The 18,671-nt window shown below is 38.1% G+C and overlaps 1 protein-coding gene across 3 annotated transcripts in view; it reads right to left on the bottom strand.

Moving 5' to 3' along the window:
- Positions 1-215: 215 nt before the first annotated feature.
- Positions 216-18,671, bottom strand: part of LOC126474868 (dynein heavy chain, cytoplasmic) — a 231,166-nt gene continuing 212,710 nt past the window's right edge. For all 3 annotated transcript variants that reach the window (XM_050102347.1, XM_050102348.1, XM_050102349.1), the window contains 6 exons: positions 10,644-10,834; positions 10,438-10,566; positions 8,289-8,486; positions 7,846-8,020; positions 2,195-2,291; positions 216-774 (listed from right to left, as the gene is read on the bottom strand). In XM_050102347.1, coding sequence (XP_049958304.1) covers positions 600-774; positions 2,195-2,291; positions 7,846-8,020; positions 8,289-8,486; positions 10,438-10,566; positions 10,644-10,834 — 965 coding nt within the window. In that variant the 3' untranslated portion in view covers positions 216-599. The remainder of the gene's footprint in view (positions 775-2,194; positions 2,292-7,845; positions 8,021-8,288; positions 8,487-10,437; positions 10,567-10,643; positions 10,835-18,671) is intronic.

Below are 18,671 nucleotides of genomic sequence, written 5' to 3'. Positions count from 1 at the left end.
TAATTATAGTAACAGATAGTCCAAAATATATCGTTAATAATTGTCAGAAAATGACAGAAAATATTCAGAAGCTTATAACTTAAAACTAAGATTCTTGACATTGGCCCTTTTAGAACCAAGCCACAGATTTATTGAGGTAGTGGAAAGAAGGAATATTTGAAAAACAAGACTTCAAACTTTTTTGTGTAGCCAATGGTACAGTGATTACAGAAACATTTTAGAAACAATTAAGCACAAATTTATTCAAATCATCTATACAAAGAAATAAATCTGTAAAAAAAATTTTAAGTTAAAAATACTGCTTGCAAAAACTTTTACGAAATCTTCACCAAATATAACAGACCTAACTGCTACAACACTGTACAAATACCAAATTAACAAAAGCAGCTTTGTGCATCACAGTACATATTTTAGGTGTTCTAACAACTACTAGTCTAAAATATACAGTTTCTTTAAGATAGACACATTTTGCTTATGAGACAAATTTGCAATTAATGCTCAATATAAATGTAGCTGTTAATTAACTGCACTTATTCTGCTGCTGCTAAAACAGATTTAACATATAGATAACAACAATGGCCAAGCAGTAAACTTGATATCTAATTGAGGGCAGTAGAAGTGAGAACAGCAACACCACGCTCATAGAAGCTGTGGTGGTCTTGGCCAGGAGCTATGTTTAGGTCCACTGTGAAGAGGAGTTCAGTGCGTGTTGAGTTGAGGTACACTGGCAATGAGAGCTTGCTTCGTGCATGCACCTCTGCAGTACTGCCATTCCTGAAAAGAAGTTTGCCTATGAGATAAATCACATCAAAAATCACAAAAATTAAATAAACATTACAATTCCTTTCCCTTTTTCCTTGTTCACTCTATGTGCTTGACTCTTCATTAAGGAAATATCGTTATATTGTCAGGTTATTTATTACTCTAGACTCCTCAAACTTCATTTGAAGAAATAACAGTAATGATATATTGTTCAGAATTTTTATTTTGTTGTTTAGTAGTAACAATCAGTTTTAGTGACTGAAGACAGTTCAGTATAATGGGAATTAATGGCCTCATTAGACAAGGAGACACAGTCAATGTACCGCCCGTTACATCAAGATGCTAGTGAAGCAATATTATCTTTAGAAATTTAGGATTTTTTCCCCCCAATGAAGAGACAAAAGGGAGTAAGACCCCATAATGAGACAAAAAAGAAAGCCACTAAAAAGGCAACTACAGGAGAGAAGCAGAGCACCAACACTGGAATGGAATGTATTGGATTGACATATGCATTTGGTCATATGAGCACAAATCACAATAGACAGCAGCTGTGTACATGGGGAATAGTACAGACATCAGTTGGGGAAAAACATTATTAAAGTCAGTTACAGAATTTTAAGAAAGCTAACCATTCCATCAGGATTTAAAGTCCACATCAAACCGAGTCTTTCTTGTTTTTCAAGTAAACAACAGCTATGTTTTAACCGCATCTTTGATCACAGGTGTATCTAAAATGTTAAGTATTATTGCTATTTTGCTGAAGAGTGTCAAATTGCATAAGATCTTAATTTAGTACATATAATGTTGTACATGAATATTATGTTTTAGAAGTGGAAGTACTATGAAAGCTCAGTTTCTTCACAGAAGCAGCTCCAGTGAATCATTCGAAGTCAGCAAACTACTTATTTAAAAACACAATACATATGCACAAAAGACTGAAATTTCTTATAGAATGTAAATAATTTAGGAGCAAAGGTAAGGCTCTCCAAATGATAGAGGTGTTGAGTCGTCAAAGGCATGTAGGCAAGACTAAAAACTTTTGTAGCATTGGGACTAATCCTTTGTTTTAGCTAAAGCACTCTCTAATTCCCATATTATGTACAATTCATAATCTTGATTTCTTTGGCCTACATAAATTTAAGTACACATCAAATACTTTCCACAACATCAATGCAAAAAGTGTTACAATTTTGTTCAAGTGTATTTTGATTTAGAAGACATGTTGTTCTATGCTATGAGAAATTTATAAAAATTTACAAATTCTATTTTTCTGAGCAAACAGAATTAGAACAAGTAATAATAACTGAACTAGAGAAAAATTCCAACAGCTGAAAAATAAATAGAAATTTTATAAATTCTTTTGCAGTTACTGGTGTGTAATTTTCATTTATTCAAAATGAAGTCCTTAAAGTGATCAACCTAAACTACATACCTGATCCACCGAAGAAGTGTTACTGGCAAATCCATCATGATGGTTGATGTCAAATGTAATTGATTATTACGACAATTAGCTCCTTGCAGCTTTAAGCCTATAATAAAATAAAACATTAACAAATTTTATCACACAAATAAAGCAAGATATGTTAGGGTACAAATGCACATAAACATACACTGGAAAGCATCAGATGCAGGACAGGAGCCTTGGACAACAACATTCCATTGGTTTTTGGCAAAGCATTCAAGTCAATATTATTACTTATTCCAATATTTTCGCTGAAAACCTTCAACTCACTGTTAAAGTGAGTCAGTGGATGAATTCCTAGGGTATAAGCATGTCTGCGTATTCTTGGCAATCCCAGGACTGTATGGCAGTTATACTACAAACATCAAGACTACCAAGTAGCAGTTGCATTGAACACAGTGTTTGCAAGGTGTTATCTCTGACAACAGTTTTACCAGTGACTGGCATTTGTTACTATAGTGTCACCTGTGACTCATGTAACTTGAGCTTCACAGCATATCTTTGAAGCACAGGTGAATGCAGCACATCACCAGTCATAGTAGAAACTTGGGTGTTGAAGATCAAGTGTTGCCAGCACCCTATACAAACACAGCTATTCAATAGAAGCTGCAAATCCAGAATGTTTGTGAGTAGTGGTGTAAAATGCCTGGGCATCTATAAATTGGGGAAATACCCAGGATAAATGTCCACGCAAATGCCCAGGCATTTATGTATTTTAGAGATTAATTGATAACCGGCACTGACAAAAAATTTAAACTGTTACTCTGTATTGGAAAATGTGTTTTGCAACACAGCTTGAGATTTAGCGGTGTGTTATTAGGGAAAATAATTTGGACTGTAAACATAATTTTTAAAACATCTTTAATGATGTCAATTCTTTAGGAGTTCGTAATTATATATAAAAAAAAAACTAGAACCACCACTCAAGCTCAAAAGTAATTTTTTTGAAATAAAGTATAGATTATATTAACACTTAGGCACCGACGCCCGTAAAAATACGGCCATGCGCGACCTGCCCAAAAGTCCAGTGCCCGTAATTTTACGGGCGCGTGTTCTCGTTCTTCCCCTTCTTTCCTTTGTGTGTTCTTACGGCTCCCGCTTGTCTGGGAGGTGCTGCATGGACTGTAGTTCGAGTATTGTTCACTAGGTAGTGTGGACCTGCTGTGGAAGGGTGTGCTTCCCTTTTTATTTGCCGGGTTTTGTGAGCAGCGATTTTTTCTCCGTTCGCAGTAGCGTCGACATGGCGAAGCGTGGCTTGACGGACAAAGAAATTGCTCGTGAGTTATATCGTGACTTAGAAGAAATTGTCGTTGATTTGTCAGAGGAAGATATCTGATGATGATGTGGACTATGTTCAAGAACAAGTTTCTGGCAGTTCAGGTAAAGAATTCTGACAACAAAACATGTATAATTTTTCTTCAGATTTTCACTGAAAAAACTCTCAGTATGTAATTATGATTTTATTTGCAAATACTACTCTTCTGATAGATTCAGAAGAGGAGAGCAGGTGTCCAAGCACTTCAGCAGCAAGTAATCCCGTCGATATTGTGCCTGAAGAACGAGTGAGACTAATGGCAAGGGGGAAGCCGAGACGTGCGTGCCGCACCGATTCTGAGGAAGGTTGGACGACTACTGATCGTGCACCGGATATTGATCTATTCTCAGGACAGTTTGGAATATGCAATGTTGTCAGTTTAGACCAGAACAGTGCACCTCTAGAATTTTTGTTTCATATTTCCTGACAGAGAGTATGATAAAACATATAAAGGAACAAATAATCTGTATGCTCAACAATGCATCAGGAAATTACGAAGCACAAATTCCCTTTCACCCACCTGCTCATTATCAAAGTGGAAAGGAGTTACAATTATGGAAATAAGGAAGTTCCTGGCAAAGTGTGGCGAAAAGACACAAGCTACCAGTGTAGTGAATGTAAAGTAGCATTGTGCAAAATGCCGCACTTCAAAATTTACCACACAAAGAGCAAAATTGCATCCTAAAATAGTTACAGGAGGTTACTGTAGATAAGATGTACTGTATCCATCATAATTACAATTTTTGTGTAAAATAAAAAAATTTCCTTCTAGAAAATACAGTGCATATACCTTTGACCAATTTTTCCTTTTTTCAAAAATAATGTTATAATAATAACGCTTGTTAAAAGTATGTATTAATTCAAGAGAAAGATATTACATACGGTTTTAAACAAGAAAGTCTAGGTTTTTCAATAAGAGTAATTTTATTGCTGTAACTGAAACCTTTCATGAGTTGTTGTAGTTTAAAATACGTTAAAAATCAGCCAGTCTTTACGGTAGACACCCGCGCGCAATGGCTCAGGACCCAAAGTGTTTAGCAGCTTGCCTGTAGTTAGTATTTTTACTTATACTTTACTACTGCAAAAACTTAAAAAATTGTTCTCAATCAGTTTCTTGATTTTCATAAGTTGAAGAAGAATTGTGCAGTTCCAACTCTGCCTTAGATTCTCCTGAATGTGATTCCTCACTGACAACCGGATTTCTTTTCATTTTGTCTTCACTTGGACTGTTCAATGTGCGTTTTTCTTTGGCATCAACAGGCTTAGGTTGTGTTCCTGCTCCAGTTATCAACTTCAAGTTATAGGAGAGGTAAGTTAGTTTTGCAGTTTTCTCTGATGTAAGTCTTTCTTTCTTCTTCTTCTTCTTCTTCTTCTTCTTCTTTTTTTTACTATGGACCCATCCAAAAGTGCTGAAGGAAGACGCTGTAGCAGCAAGTGCGAGTGGTGTGCTTTGAATTTTTATGGCAATTTCTGCTGATTCACTAGTTCCTCTTAAACTTCATCGCCACAGTAAAAGATTTACACAATTTTTTTGTCTTTCTGATGGTGACAATCAATTTCTTTCCACACAAATTGTCTGGACCAAATTCCTTGTTTGTTCCCATTATCAGCCAAGTCCTCTCTAACCTGAACGACATTTCATCCAGTGTTCTCCGCTGTGCTGCCACAAACAAAGCTTACTGCATAAAGCATCTCAATAAGCTATCCACCGCTGGATCAAGAAGATTAGCTGCAAAGCCGATGGAAGAGACACTGAATTCCTCCCTAGCTCGGAATTTGGATAAAAACTGACTTTCCTTAGGCAGACTGCAGTGGAGAGGGGGATAGAGTTTCTCGATCAGAATTACTTCCAACTTATTGAACTTTATGGCTATTTTGAGAACTTTAAGATTATTTAATTCTAAAGCTGTAATCAAATGAATTATTGGGTTCATGAGCCTACCATTTTCTCAACTCTTAACCAAATAACATAATCCAGAAAACACTTCTCTATTTCAGGCTGCAGGTATGACTGCACATTTTTGTTTGCAACTGAGATTTGTAAGACAATGTTCTTTGAACGCAAACTTTCAAGACCAAAAGGTGACTCCCCTAACTTGTCTTTCCTGTAAACTTCAGTGAAATTCTTTCTTTAATTTTTTTTTTCCAGCTAATATTTCACAAAGCTTTTCCTTCGAATAGGTTCCTCAATCACTGCACTTAACTCCAGCACTTTTTTCAAATCCTGAAGGCACTTTGAACACTTTTTGTTATGCTTTCCCATTTTGTTGAAATGTGACTGTTTGTATTCCTTGAAACGATATGTACAATATACCCCTTCCCCTTTAAATTGACAAGTTCCAAACAGGTCCTTTTTGCTTAAGCACTTTGCAAGAGTTCAGTAGCCTACTTTCAATAACAGAAAGACAAGGTTTTGTTGCTTCTCACTCAAACACAGAGCTTCAAATGGCTGTCAGACAGACAGACCAATGTTGTCAACTAACTAAATAACCCACAGAATTGCATAACTACCTGAAACTGCCAGCCACTCACTCAACATTTCATCTATATTTACAATAGCAGCAATAGCACTAATATTTACATAGACTAACTGTAACTAGAGTACAAAAATTTATCCACAAAGATTTTAATTAGGGATGTCTCATGTCCCAATTTCAATTCCCCGATCCGAGGAATCGTCAATTCTGTAGTAATCAACTACTATTAGAATCAAACAATTCCAATGTCTTGGGCATTGATTCTTTGTTATTAAATATTTTTATGTTCATGTCCTCATTTCATATTCACAGCAGTGCTGGCATATGAAAGTAGATAAAGAAAGGAGCAGGACAGAAAATTATAGTCTGTCTCAAACATCACTACATCTGACAAAGCATCTTTTTTGTTTTTTCACTGAAAACTGTTGAACATTTAAGAATACATTTATCGTCAAGAAACACATGCCAACTGTTTAATATGACTAGAGATACGATGTTCATATTCACAAGACATGTGAATTAGTATGTTCTGCAGAAATGATTAGCTTTTGAACAATGTCAGCCCACAGGTGCATGGCCAACACCGATATCATGGCGCAACACCACCTGCCAGTAAAATAAGCCTGCAGCTCTCATTGTCACCATAAACTGAAGGTAATGGATCAGTGTGACTTGGGCAGACATGTAGGATGCCTGACAGACGTATGTACAAATTGTATCTTCAAATCAGTGAGTTTGAAAGAGGGCGCATTATTGGCATGAGAGAATCAATGTATCCATGCGAGAAACTGCTTCCCATGTGGGTCAAAGTGTTTTAGCGGTGCAACGGTGTGTGCAGAGTGGTTCACAGAAGGCTGTACAACACAATGAGATGGGTCAGATCACACCACCCAGACCAAACCCCAAGAAGATTGACACCTCATTCAAATGGCACTGCAGAACCAATCTGAACCCTCCTCAGCTCTGGTGCAACAATGGAACAGTGTAACACATCATACACTATCAGGAATGACAGTCTGTCAGTCTGCAGGTCTTATGGTGTGGAGTGCTACTGGATACAATCACAAATCACGTGTGGATGTACATGCCCTGTGAATATGAACATCCTATTTCTAGTTGTTCTAGGTGGTCTGTTGTTTTCTGAAAATGAGTGTACACTCAGTAATAATTTTGTTATCAATAATCATTCTTCAATAATAATCAAAGATCTGACATGGACTATGAAGTGCATTACATTACAAAATGATGACCTATGGACAATATTATTATTATTATTATTATTATTATTATTATTATTATTTTAATACCAGCTTATTTTACACACACACACACACACACACACACACACACACACACACACACACTCTCTCTCTCTCTCTCTCTCTCTCTCTCTCTCTCTCTCTCTCTCTCTCTCTCTCTCTCTCTCTCCCCCCCATTGTGCTCTGTGATCTTATCACAAAATAATGATCTATTTTTACCTAGAGGAAGAAAAGAAAACACTTGTACGAACTTAGCTAGATTTGGAAATTCTACAGTTATCTGTTAGTGTCATGTTACAGTAGAGTAATCACTGGAAGTAAAGGCAAAAATGTTCTTAACTACTGAGTATGTAGCAGTGTATTGATGATGGTGCAGCATATGAATGACTGAGAAACTGCTATGAGAAGTGATACCTTCGAAGTAATGTTTCTCTTTTTCAGTGGTTTGTGGTATACAGTCTTCTCCTGCTGATGGTTAGCCAATACTAGCAACATCAAATTTGGGGAACAATAATAAAATGTCTTCCCCCCCTTACAAATTCTAGCAAGATATAGTATGCTAAACCTTACCTATGACACCAAAGCTGCAGTCATCTGAAGATGATTTACTGGCATCTCCGTCAGTTATTGTTACATCCAACATGAGTTCCTCCAAAGACCAACTGTTGGCCTGTGCAATGCACTGCCTAGTAGCAGTAATATAAGCTTCAGGATTCAACAGTCCACCAAGCCACACATGGAAACTCTGTAAAGAACAAATATGATATAGCTAACTGTGTTCGTAATGTGCAAGTGATAACTTATTGGCTAAATTTTAATTTAAAACAATTACACTCTTGTGACAGAACATTGATCTCTAACAAAAGCCCTCCTAGTAGAGAAACAGCGGTTACTCTTAACCATAAATCTCAAGCATCCACTGAACAGATATCTGGAGAACTAGAAACAAAAGGCAATAGAACACAAAAATTCATGAGCTTGCATGTTTAAAATGATCTTTTAGGCCAGTTTACCTTGAGACCCTGTGCACCACCTTGTGAAACTAGTGCAGACACTTGTTGTAGCTGTTTCACACGCTGAGCAAAGTCGGTGATCCACTGCATGACTGTGCAGCCGCGAGGAACAGTATACCGTCGCCAGCTTGGTGGAATTATTCCTTTAACAAGGTCACTCAACATTGCACGATGATAGTTAGTTTGCTTCTTTTCACCCTGAAATTAAAGAAACATACTTTTGAAGTTAATTTGCATTCCCTCGTTTTGCACATCATAAAACAGCAACATAATGAAATGCAAATACCTTATTGTTTCTGCAACATACATATCGTATTCATGTGCTCAAGAAAAAATAACAACTTCATGATGACAAAGTTGGTATGTTACATTGTAACCAAGCTGAGGAGCACTGAGGATGGTCTGTACTGGCTGACCTCGTTAAGCAACTGTATTACATCATAACTGTGACTGTAATAAAGTCAGTTACAAATTTCAGTATCTCTCAATAGATATTAATCATGAATTGGGTTGAGGGGGCGCTCGAAATCACGGTCATCAGCGCCCTGATGAAAAATCAACAGGAAATCTTGTGGGTGGGGACGAAGGCTGTCCCCACATGCAGAGCAGTTTATAACATACTAAAGTCTGCCGCCCTTCCCCACCAGTTTAGGGATGAGGCCTGATAGTTCACAAAATTTCACCACTCTCTTAACACTGGTATTGATATCTGCGAGGACAGTGGGCAGATCTCCAGTGAGACCAAGGGCTGCCCTATTATCAGTTCACAGGGCACACGTAGCCACAATATGCTGAACTGAAAGCGGCACGCCACAAACTTCACATAAAGGTGGATCCTCCCCCTCCCCCCCCTCCCACAAGTCTATGGGTCTCTATACGCATGCAGTTGGGTTAGAAGCACTCTGGAAATCACTAACTATGGAATCGATTTGAGACTCCTGGATGACAGTATTTATTATGTCACATGAATAAAGAGCAAGTTGTGTTTCTAGAATAATATTTTCTGAATCCATGCTGTGTGTCAATGTGTGTTCCTTGAGGTAAAACACAGTGTTCAAACACACAGTATGTGTTACAAAATCCTAATATGAATCTTAGTCAGTGATGCGAGTCTCTTACTCAGTGGATTACTCCTATTTCCTTTCTTTAGTGTTGGTGTGACCTGTACAAGTTTCCAGTTTTTAGGTACAAAACTTTTATCAAGCAAGCGGTTGTATACAACTGCTAAATATGGAGGTATTGTATCAGCAGACTTCGAAAGGAACCTAACTGGTATATAATCTGGCCCAGAAGACTCCTTTATTACACGATTCAGTCTGCTTGGCAATATTGAAGATATATACTTTTAAGTTACTTGTTGACTGTTGCCCAATTCAGATTCTCAATTTTTATTAATTAATTTTTTTTAGAAATTTTGGAAAACCGTCTTCAGTAACTCCACTTTTGTGGCACTGCCATTACAACATTACACATTTCTATCGCACAGCAATGGTATTAACCGTCTTGCTGGTGGTTTACTTTACATACAAGCAGAATCTCTTCACATTAGGCCAGATTTTGTGACAGTTTTGTTGTGGAAACTGTTAAAAGCATCTCAACAACAAAGTCCATGCTTAGTTTTGTGCTTCCGGAAAATATTTCCAGTCTTTTAGATTTTGCATTCTTTTAAATTTGGTAACAGTGTTCTGACTGGGTTTGTTCCATCTCTTATCACTTAATTTGGTACAAATCTCTGTTTCTTTGAATATAAATTTACATAGTTAGTTTTGAAGCAGTGGAAATTCTCTCTTAGGAAGCCATCAAGTGAATTTTTATCTTAACAGATAAATTTTGCATTTATTTTGGTTGAATTTGGATGTTATGGTATATAGCCTCACTGCAACAACCTTGTAGTCACTAAACCTTGCATCTGACATGATGCTCCCTAATTGGTAAGGATTATTTGTTGCTAAGAGGTCAAGTATGTTTTCACAACCATCTACACACTAAACGATTGAACTTAACAAGGTACTAGTAAGAGTGCACTTACAAGATCACAAGTACAATCATTTCTAGTGCACAATCGTTAAGTATAATTTCAACAAAGAGCAACTATAGCTCTCTCCAGAGCTCATCAAAAGCAAAAACTTAAAACTACAGAAAAAATTACCTGGCAGATCAAAACAACATCTTCCAAGTCATGGATGACATCTTGCAGCAATTTAGCTCCAGAGTTTACTTCACGTTCAAAGTAACGATACAACGGATCCTTTATGTTCTCCACAGTTCGTCGTAAAGTCTGTAAGAGGGAAAATTCAGTAATGAGAGGTTTGACTGATTTATGGGAGGAGGAAATTAATGGTGATCCAAATCTACCTGAAGAGATCTAGGAAGCAGCTGCAACCAGGTAGATGCAGAATTGTGCAATGTTCGCATCCAGGTAGGTCTTCCGTCACCAGCACCTTGATCACGTGCTGCATTATCCAAGCTTTCATCTGTTGAATATGCAAGTTCGTCGTCATCTTCTAGCTGTTGCATTTTTAGCAGTTTGCTCACAAGATCCGTACCTGCAACATAACAATCAATGTCCTAAAAAATTCTTAAATTATTTTGTAAAAAATATACATTTGGGAAGTAAAGGGAAATGATGATATTAGCTGCACAAATCTACAAGGATAAGTAGCTCACAGGAGAAGCCAAAGGAAGTATGCACAACTTTGGAATTATTTTGTTTGTGTGTGTGTGTGTGTGCACGCGCGTGCGCGCGGGGGGGGGGGGGGGGGGGTGTTACATCCAACAAGCATGAGTATGTGTACAGATGAACAATTAAGTTATTGGATAAAAAGTTACTTCTTTATTCTCTTTGCTTTCTTTTCCTGGAACTGCACAATTTCATAGAAACATGGGATCATGATGCATCATATAAGAATGCATGCAAGACAATCTCAAACTGATCATCTGTGAGAGTGAAAGCTAAGAATTCGTCTCCAGCTTAGACCAATTCTTTCAGTCCGACAGAAAGGAAACATTGGCTACTTTTGAAGCCTAATCTTCACACAGTCACTTACACAGACAGGGTCCTAATGAACAGTGGTTGGCTGGTTGGTTACAACCATCTCAAAACTTCTAAGAATTTGAAGTCACTTTTTGTAATTTTTGGCATGCAGCAGCAGCACGCATCTACCCTCACTTCTCATGCACTCACTCAATCTGAAGTATCTCTTAGGATTATGTCCCTTTTCAATAATGTATGGAGTTCAGAAAAAAATGACTGCTTAAATGCTTTTGTGCACACTGTTTTTAATCTATGTTGCATACCAAGTAAGAGAAAGAGAACAAATACTGTGAGAGGCTCCACCACACAGGCACAACCACTCACCTGGCATCTCTCAAGTCTGTGAAGCAGCCTCAAAATTGTACTCACTAAATCAGACCTCTTCCAGCTTCCACACCACTACCTCCAGTGTGTCGTAGGTCCACCAATAGAGTGAACAGCAGCAAATAGGAAATGCTGTGAATTGTGGACTACTTTGCTTCTACCTTTTATTGATGAATATGAGAATCCTTCCACCAACAGGCTCTAAACACAAAGCACCGCAGACACTTAAATGGTTCCACACCAGCAATTGGACCTTCACAAGCCAGCAGTTACACAATACTCTTCAGTGCCTGTGGCTAGCTCAGACAGTGCTCTGAAGACTACTCTTCGACTTAGCAGTCACTTTTTACAAAGAACTATGATCAGTACAGAGTGTCTGCAAATGTGTCTCTCAACGATACTGACAATATCGCAGACCGCCTTGAGATAGTAGAATTACATGTCGTCGCATTAGGTTTTGGACATCAATTGCCACCCATTAAGCTGTACTGAAGTTACGTGCAATTTGTTATGCACTCTTAATAAATGTTATTTTTTTATATCTTTTGTACTGTAACATCTTTGTTATAGTGCCAACCTATGTAGTTTCAGTTACCGTATACACAATAGACTGTCTCTGCAGTCTCTATGCGAGTGGTATTAGGAGGGCGGAAGTATATCTCCAGATTCTTTACTTAATCCTGGTTCTGGAAAGTTTGCAAGTAGGCTTTCAAGGATAACTGGTGACCATCTTCTAGCATCTGTTAATTTCAGTTATTCACCATTTTGTTGACGCTTTTCTGTCAGTCAAACAAATCTGTGACCATTCACATCACCTTTCTTTACGTCCAAAACACTGAATCGAATTGATGATGAAATATATGGCACAACATGACTAAAAGATGGAACTGGTTGATAGTACACATCCTGAGGCATAGCCACTGAGGTGCCAGAGAGGCAGAGAAATGGTAGTGGTGGTGGTGGTGGTGGTGGTGGTGGTGGTGGTGGTGGGGGGAGGGGGGGGGGGGGGGGGGACAAATGTATAGGGAGACGCATGGGATACAGTAGTGTGGAGCACTGTACCAAACCATTTTTCAGACTGAAAATCATATCATCATATAAGAAAAGAACTGTTATAGGCTGTACCAAATAATAATATGCTTCTACAGTTTTCACAAAAAGGCGTTTACAGGGGTGCTGAATGAGAAGATAAAAAAGTACACAAACATATCCTGTGACAATATAAATGTGGTTTTTGAGCAGACAGACACCTCAAACCAGTGTCTATCATTAGCCAAATAACGGAAAAATTTATGAATGTGAAAGATCTCCACTTCATGTATGTTGACTTTAAACAAGCTTTTGCTAGTGTTAATAGGCCGGCATTGTACAAAGCACTAGAAGCACTGAGTATCTGCGACTAACTAAGAAGATTACTTTCAACAAGGATGAGCCGTGCCGGCTCGTATCGATTGATCGATCGGGTTGGCATGGTGTGATCTTTGGGCTCAGCTGTTTGACGTGGCTTTTGGCCACAACAGGCGTGGGGGCTAGAAAGGGGACAGCCGGCGAGCCGCGTGGTGCATGAGAATCGGAGGCAAGTGTGGTTGAGCAAGCCGGGCCATGACGCAGAGGTTGTGGTGTGTTTGACACGTTTGCAAGATCGAACCTGACTTGTAGTGTGGGAACTGGACTCTGCCACATTACCCGAATCGAGTCGTGCGGCCCTGATTTGGATCTGTAAAGGATTTTATACAAAGATTTGTGTGTTATAGTGTACTGTGTGCAGCACCCTGTCCAGCTTGCCCACTTGCTGTGGGTTCTGGGTCTAGCCGCCTCTAGTCTGGGTCCAATGTTGCCCCCTTCTGCTTCTTGAATTTGCCCGTGCCTATGTGACGTCACCTGTTTTGAAAATGTGTCACAAAGGGGTGTATCTGTTGGTATTTTCTTTTGTGTTAAAAAAAATTGTGATATCCGTTATTGGTTAAACTTTATCTCATTACTGTAGTCTCCTTTTGGGAGCTTTACTGTGTATAGAATTTAATTAACTTGCAAGTCACTTAATGGTTAAAGATTAATGGTGTTGTTTGAATAGAGCAGTTGCCCGTGCTTGTAAGGATTTTGAATTTTAAAGATAAAATTTTATTTGGCCAAAGAAAAGTTAATAAAAGTGTTGTTGTTATAAACTGTGAATGTTGCTTATGTGGCCCAGCCCACCCGCAATTGGCCAATTAGGGTGGATTAACCACCACAAAGGACACAAAGGCAAAAGTAAATACAAAATTAAAAAAACCTCTACAGTTTTTGCCTTCAAGCAGCACCTAAATATAATCACACACATTAATGTGTAATATTAGCTGTAACTCTTTTTACTTGCACAAAAATATCATAAATTCTATTTTTCAAACTTATCTGAATTATCTGTCACCAACAATCCAAAATGTTCATGTTGCTTCCTTTTTCACCTTGATGAAAAGAAAGGCTAGTGTTTGCATCTCCTGTAGTGTGTTGGTTTTCTAAAAGATGCATGCTTAAGTACAGAGAGGTTTTCTCACTTTTGGTTATAAGCTCTTTGTATTTCATTGTAAATTTCCAACCTGTTTGACCAATGTAGATCTGGTCACAGTTATTATGTTTAATTCTTAACATTCATAACTGGTCATACTTCTGACGTGGATTATTCTCATTCTTAGTTTATTCTCTGTGCAGAAGCTCATTTTAATCTTAGTATTATGAAATGTGCTACTATTTTTTCGCATAATATTTCCCATACATAGTAGATTAATGAATTTTTCTTTCTTCTTTCTGTTTTCACCAATGTTACTTCCTCACTGTCATTTACACACTTGGCTCTGATTTTCTTTCTGTATATTTGCAGCTACACTTTTGATTGTATCTATCTCCGTCTTCATTTTTTCCTTTAGTAAGCGGAGCGCTAATCACACACACTATCATAACGTGATAATATGGTGTTTATGTGCTTTGGGGTGACATGATGAACAGTCACTTGCAGTTGATTTACAAAATATGTAAGATTTATGCTATTTTTATAGCTATGAAGTTGTCTATTTCATAATCAATGGTAAATTTTATATTGCACATATCATTCATTTGCTAAGGAAACATTAATTTCATCACTATTTCCATCAACAAGAATGGGGGTATCATAAACACATCATCAGTAATAAGCAATTTTATCAGCCCATTGGATTTGTTCTCTAAAAAAATTATTTTTTAAGTTATCTAAGAAAATATCTGCCAGGGTTCCTGCAAGACAGATTCCCATGGCAAATAAATCGTGCTTCTTGTATACCTCTCCTTGGAAGGAGAAGTAAATGAGTGATAGACGTATTTCTAGGAGACTGATCAGTTCACATATTTATAGTTGGCTAATCTTGCCACTATTATGGCACCTGCAGTCGGTCTCGGGGTAGCATCCTGTCCTTGGTACAGGGCTCAAAACCTGCAACCGCTTAAATTTTGATTAATGATCAGGATTAGCAGCTGAAGGATGCCAGCATACGAAGTCACCCTCATTCTGCCAATGGCCTTGTCAAAGAGGGCAGAGGAGTGGACAGAGGTTCGGGCACACATTTGTCCTTGGGGGTGGGAAACTGCCCCTAAGGCAGAAGAATCAATAATGATCAACAACATGAGCATGCAGAAGGCAATGGAAACCACTACATTAAAGACACATACGGTGTATCCACAGGATATGTGGTGTTTAGTTGAAAAGTGTCGTGATGATTTGTCCATTGGCAAAAAAATTCCGGATCACGCCCTCATTCAGATCTCTGGGAGGGGCTGCCAAGGAGGTGGTGACCACAAGAAAAAGATTGAATAAACAATGGGAAATGTTCTATGAGTCGGAGCATGGAATGTCACAAGCTTGAAAGCGGCAGAGAAGGTAGGAAATGCTCAATCTCAATATAATTGGGGTCAGTGAAGTGAAATGGAAAGAAGACAAGGATTTCTGGTCATATGAGTATAGGATAATATCAACGGCAGCAGAAAATGATATAATGGGATTAGGATTCGTTATGAAAATGAAGTGCGTGGGTTACTCTGAACAGTTCAGTGATAGGGTTGTTTTTATCAGAATCGACAGCAAATCAACACTGACAACAATAGTTCAGGTATAAATGCCGACGTCGCAAGCTAAAGATGAAGAGATTAAGTTCGAGGATATTGAAAGGGTAATACAGTATGTAAAGGGAGTTGAAAATCTAATTGTCATGGGGGACTGGAATGCAGTTGTAAGGGAAGGAGTAGAAGAAAAAGTTACAGGAGAATATGGGCTTGGGATAAGGAACGAGAGAGGAGAAAGACTATGAGTTCTGTACTAAATTTCAACTAGTAATAGCGAATACTCTGTTCAAGAATCACAAGAAGAGCAAGAGGAGAAGAGGTATACTTGGAAAAATCTGGAAGATATGGGAAGATTTCAGATAGATCACATCATCGTCAGACAGAGATTCCAAAATCAGATATTGGATTGCAAGGCGTGCCCAGGAGCAGATATAGACTCAGATCACAATGTTGTAGTGATGAAGAGCAGGCCTAAGTTAAGATATTAGTCAGGCAGAATCAATATGCAAAGAAGTGGGATACAGAAGTACCAAGGAATGATGAGATTACCATGAAGTTCTCTGTGACTATAGATACAGCAATAAGGAATAGCTCAGTAGGCAGTACAGTTGAAGAGTAATGGGCATCTCTGAAAAGGACGAACACAGAAGTTGCAAAGAAAAACACAGTTACAAAGAAGATAACTGCGAAGAAACCATGGGTAACAGAAGAAATACTTCAGTTAATTAATGAAAGAAGGAAGTACAAAAATATTCAGGGAGATTCAGGAATACAGAAATACATGTTGCTGAGGAATGAAATATATAGGAAGTGCAGGGAAGCTAAGACAAAAGGCTGCATGAAAAATATGAAGAAATCGAAAGAGATATGATTGTCCGAAGGACTGACTCAGCATATGTTGTTGTTGTTCTTGTTGTTGTCTTCAGTCCTGAGACTGGTTTGATGCAGCTCTCCATGCTACTCTATCCTGTGAAAGCTTCATCTCCCAGTACTTACTGCAACCTACATCCTTCCTGAATCTGCTTAGTGTATTCATCTCTTGGTCTCCCTCTATGATTTTTACCCTCCACGCTGCCCTCCAATGCTAAATTTGTGATCCCTTGATGTCTCAGAACATGTCCTACCAACCGGTCCCTTCTTCTAGTCAAGTTGTGCCACAAACTCCTCCCCAATTCTATTCAATGCCTCCTCATTAGTTATGTGATCTACCCATCTAATCTTCAGCATTCTTCTGTAGCACCACATTTCGAAAACTTCTATTCTCTTCTTGTCCAAACTATTTATCGTCCATGTTTCACTTCCTGACACTTAAATCTATACTCGATGTTAACAAATTTCTCTTCTTCAGAAATGCTTTCCTTGCCATTGCCAGTCTACATTTTATATCCTCTCTACTTCGACCATCATCAGTTATTTTGCTCCCCAAATAGCAAAACTCCTTTACTACTTTAAGTGTCTCATTTCCTAATCTAATTCCCTCAGCATCACCCGACTTAATTTGACTACATTCCATTATCCTCGTTTTGCTTTTGTTGATGTTCATCTTATATACTCCTTTCAAGACACTGTCCATTCCGTTCAACTGCTCTTCCAAGTCCTTTGCTGTCTCTGACAGAATTACAATGTCATCAGCAAACCTCAGTTTTTATTTCTTCTCCATGGACTTTAATACCTACTCCGAATTTTTCTTTTGTTTACTTTACTGCTTGCTCAATATACAGATTGAATAACATTGGGGACAGGCTACATCCCTGTCTCACTCCCTTCCCAACCACTGCTTCTCGTTCATGCCCCTCGGCTCTTATAACTGCCATCTGGCTTCTGTACAAATTGTAAATAGCCTTTCGCTCCCTGTATTTTACCCCTGCCACCTTTAGAATTTGAAAGAGAGTATTCCAGTCAACATTGTCAAAAGCTTTCTCTAAGTCTACAAATGCAAGAAATGTAGGCTTGTCTTTCCTTAATCTATTTTCTAAGATAAGTCGTAGGGTCAGTATTGCCTCACGTGTTCCAATATTTCTGCGGAATCCAAACTAATCTTCGCCGAGGTCAGCTTCTACCAGTTTTTCCATTCATCTATAAAGAATTCACATTAGTATTTTGCAGCTGTGACTTATTAAACTGATAGTTTGGTAATTTTCACATCTGTCAACACCTGCTTTCTTTGGGATTGGAATTATTATATTCTTCTTGAAGTCTGTCTCATAATCTTGCTCACCAGATGGTTGAGTTTTGTCAGGACTGGCTCTCCCAAGGCCGTCAGTAGTTCTAATGGAATGTTGTGTACTCCCGGGGCTTTGTTTCGACTCAATTCTTTCAGTGCTCTGTCAAACTCTTCACGCAGTATTGTATCTCCCATTTCATCTTCATCTACATCCTCTTCCATTTCCTCAAGTACATCGCCCTAGTATAGACCCTCTATATACTCCTTCCACCTTTCTGTTTTCCCTTCTTTGCTTAGAACTGGATTTCCATCTGAGCTCTTGATATTCATACAAATGGCTCTCTTTTCTCCAAAGGTCTCTTTAATTTTCCTGTAGGCAGTATCTATCTTACCCCTAGTGAGATAAGCCTCTACATCCTTACATTTGTCCTCTAGCCATCTCTGCTTAGCCATTTTGCACTCAGCATATAGGAAAGTCAAAACAACCTTTGGGGGAAAGGGGGAGGGCGGCTAGCCAAATTTCTGTAGGTTATTTCTTATGACTTTATGGTTTCAATAATTGGTACATTTGTGTATAGATAAGTGACATTTAATGAGATAAATTTTCCATTTACTGGTATTTTTGTGTATTGTCTGATTAATTAGGCACATGGAATTTTTAATTTTCTGTTTCTTACTAAATGAATAGTATTGGCTAAGCAATTTATTTAGTTTTTAATAAGGACCAAGAGAGATACAATAACGATATCAAGTCATGTTGGATACGAAGATAGTATTTTAATCGGGGCAAGTG

This window comes from Schistocerca serialis, chromosome 4 (genome assembly GCF_023864345.2).
Source record: "Schistocerca serialis cubense isolate TAMUIC-IGC-003099 chromosome 4, iqSchSeri2.2, whole genome shotgun sequence".
NCBI classification, from domain to species: domain Eukaryota; kingdom Metazoa; phylum Arthropoda; class Insecta; order Orthoptera; family Acrididae; genus Schistocerca; species Schistocerca serialis.
Note: the sequence above shows the minus strand (reverse complement) of the source record. Positions and strands in the feature narration are given on the sequence as shown.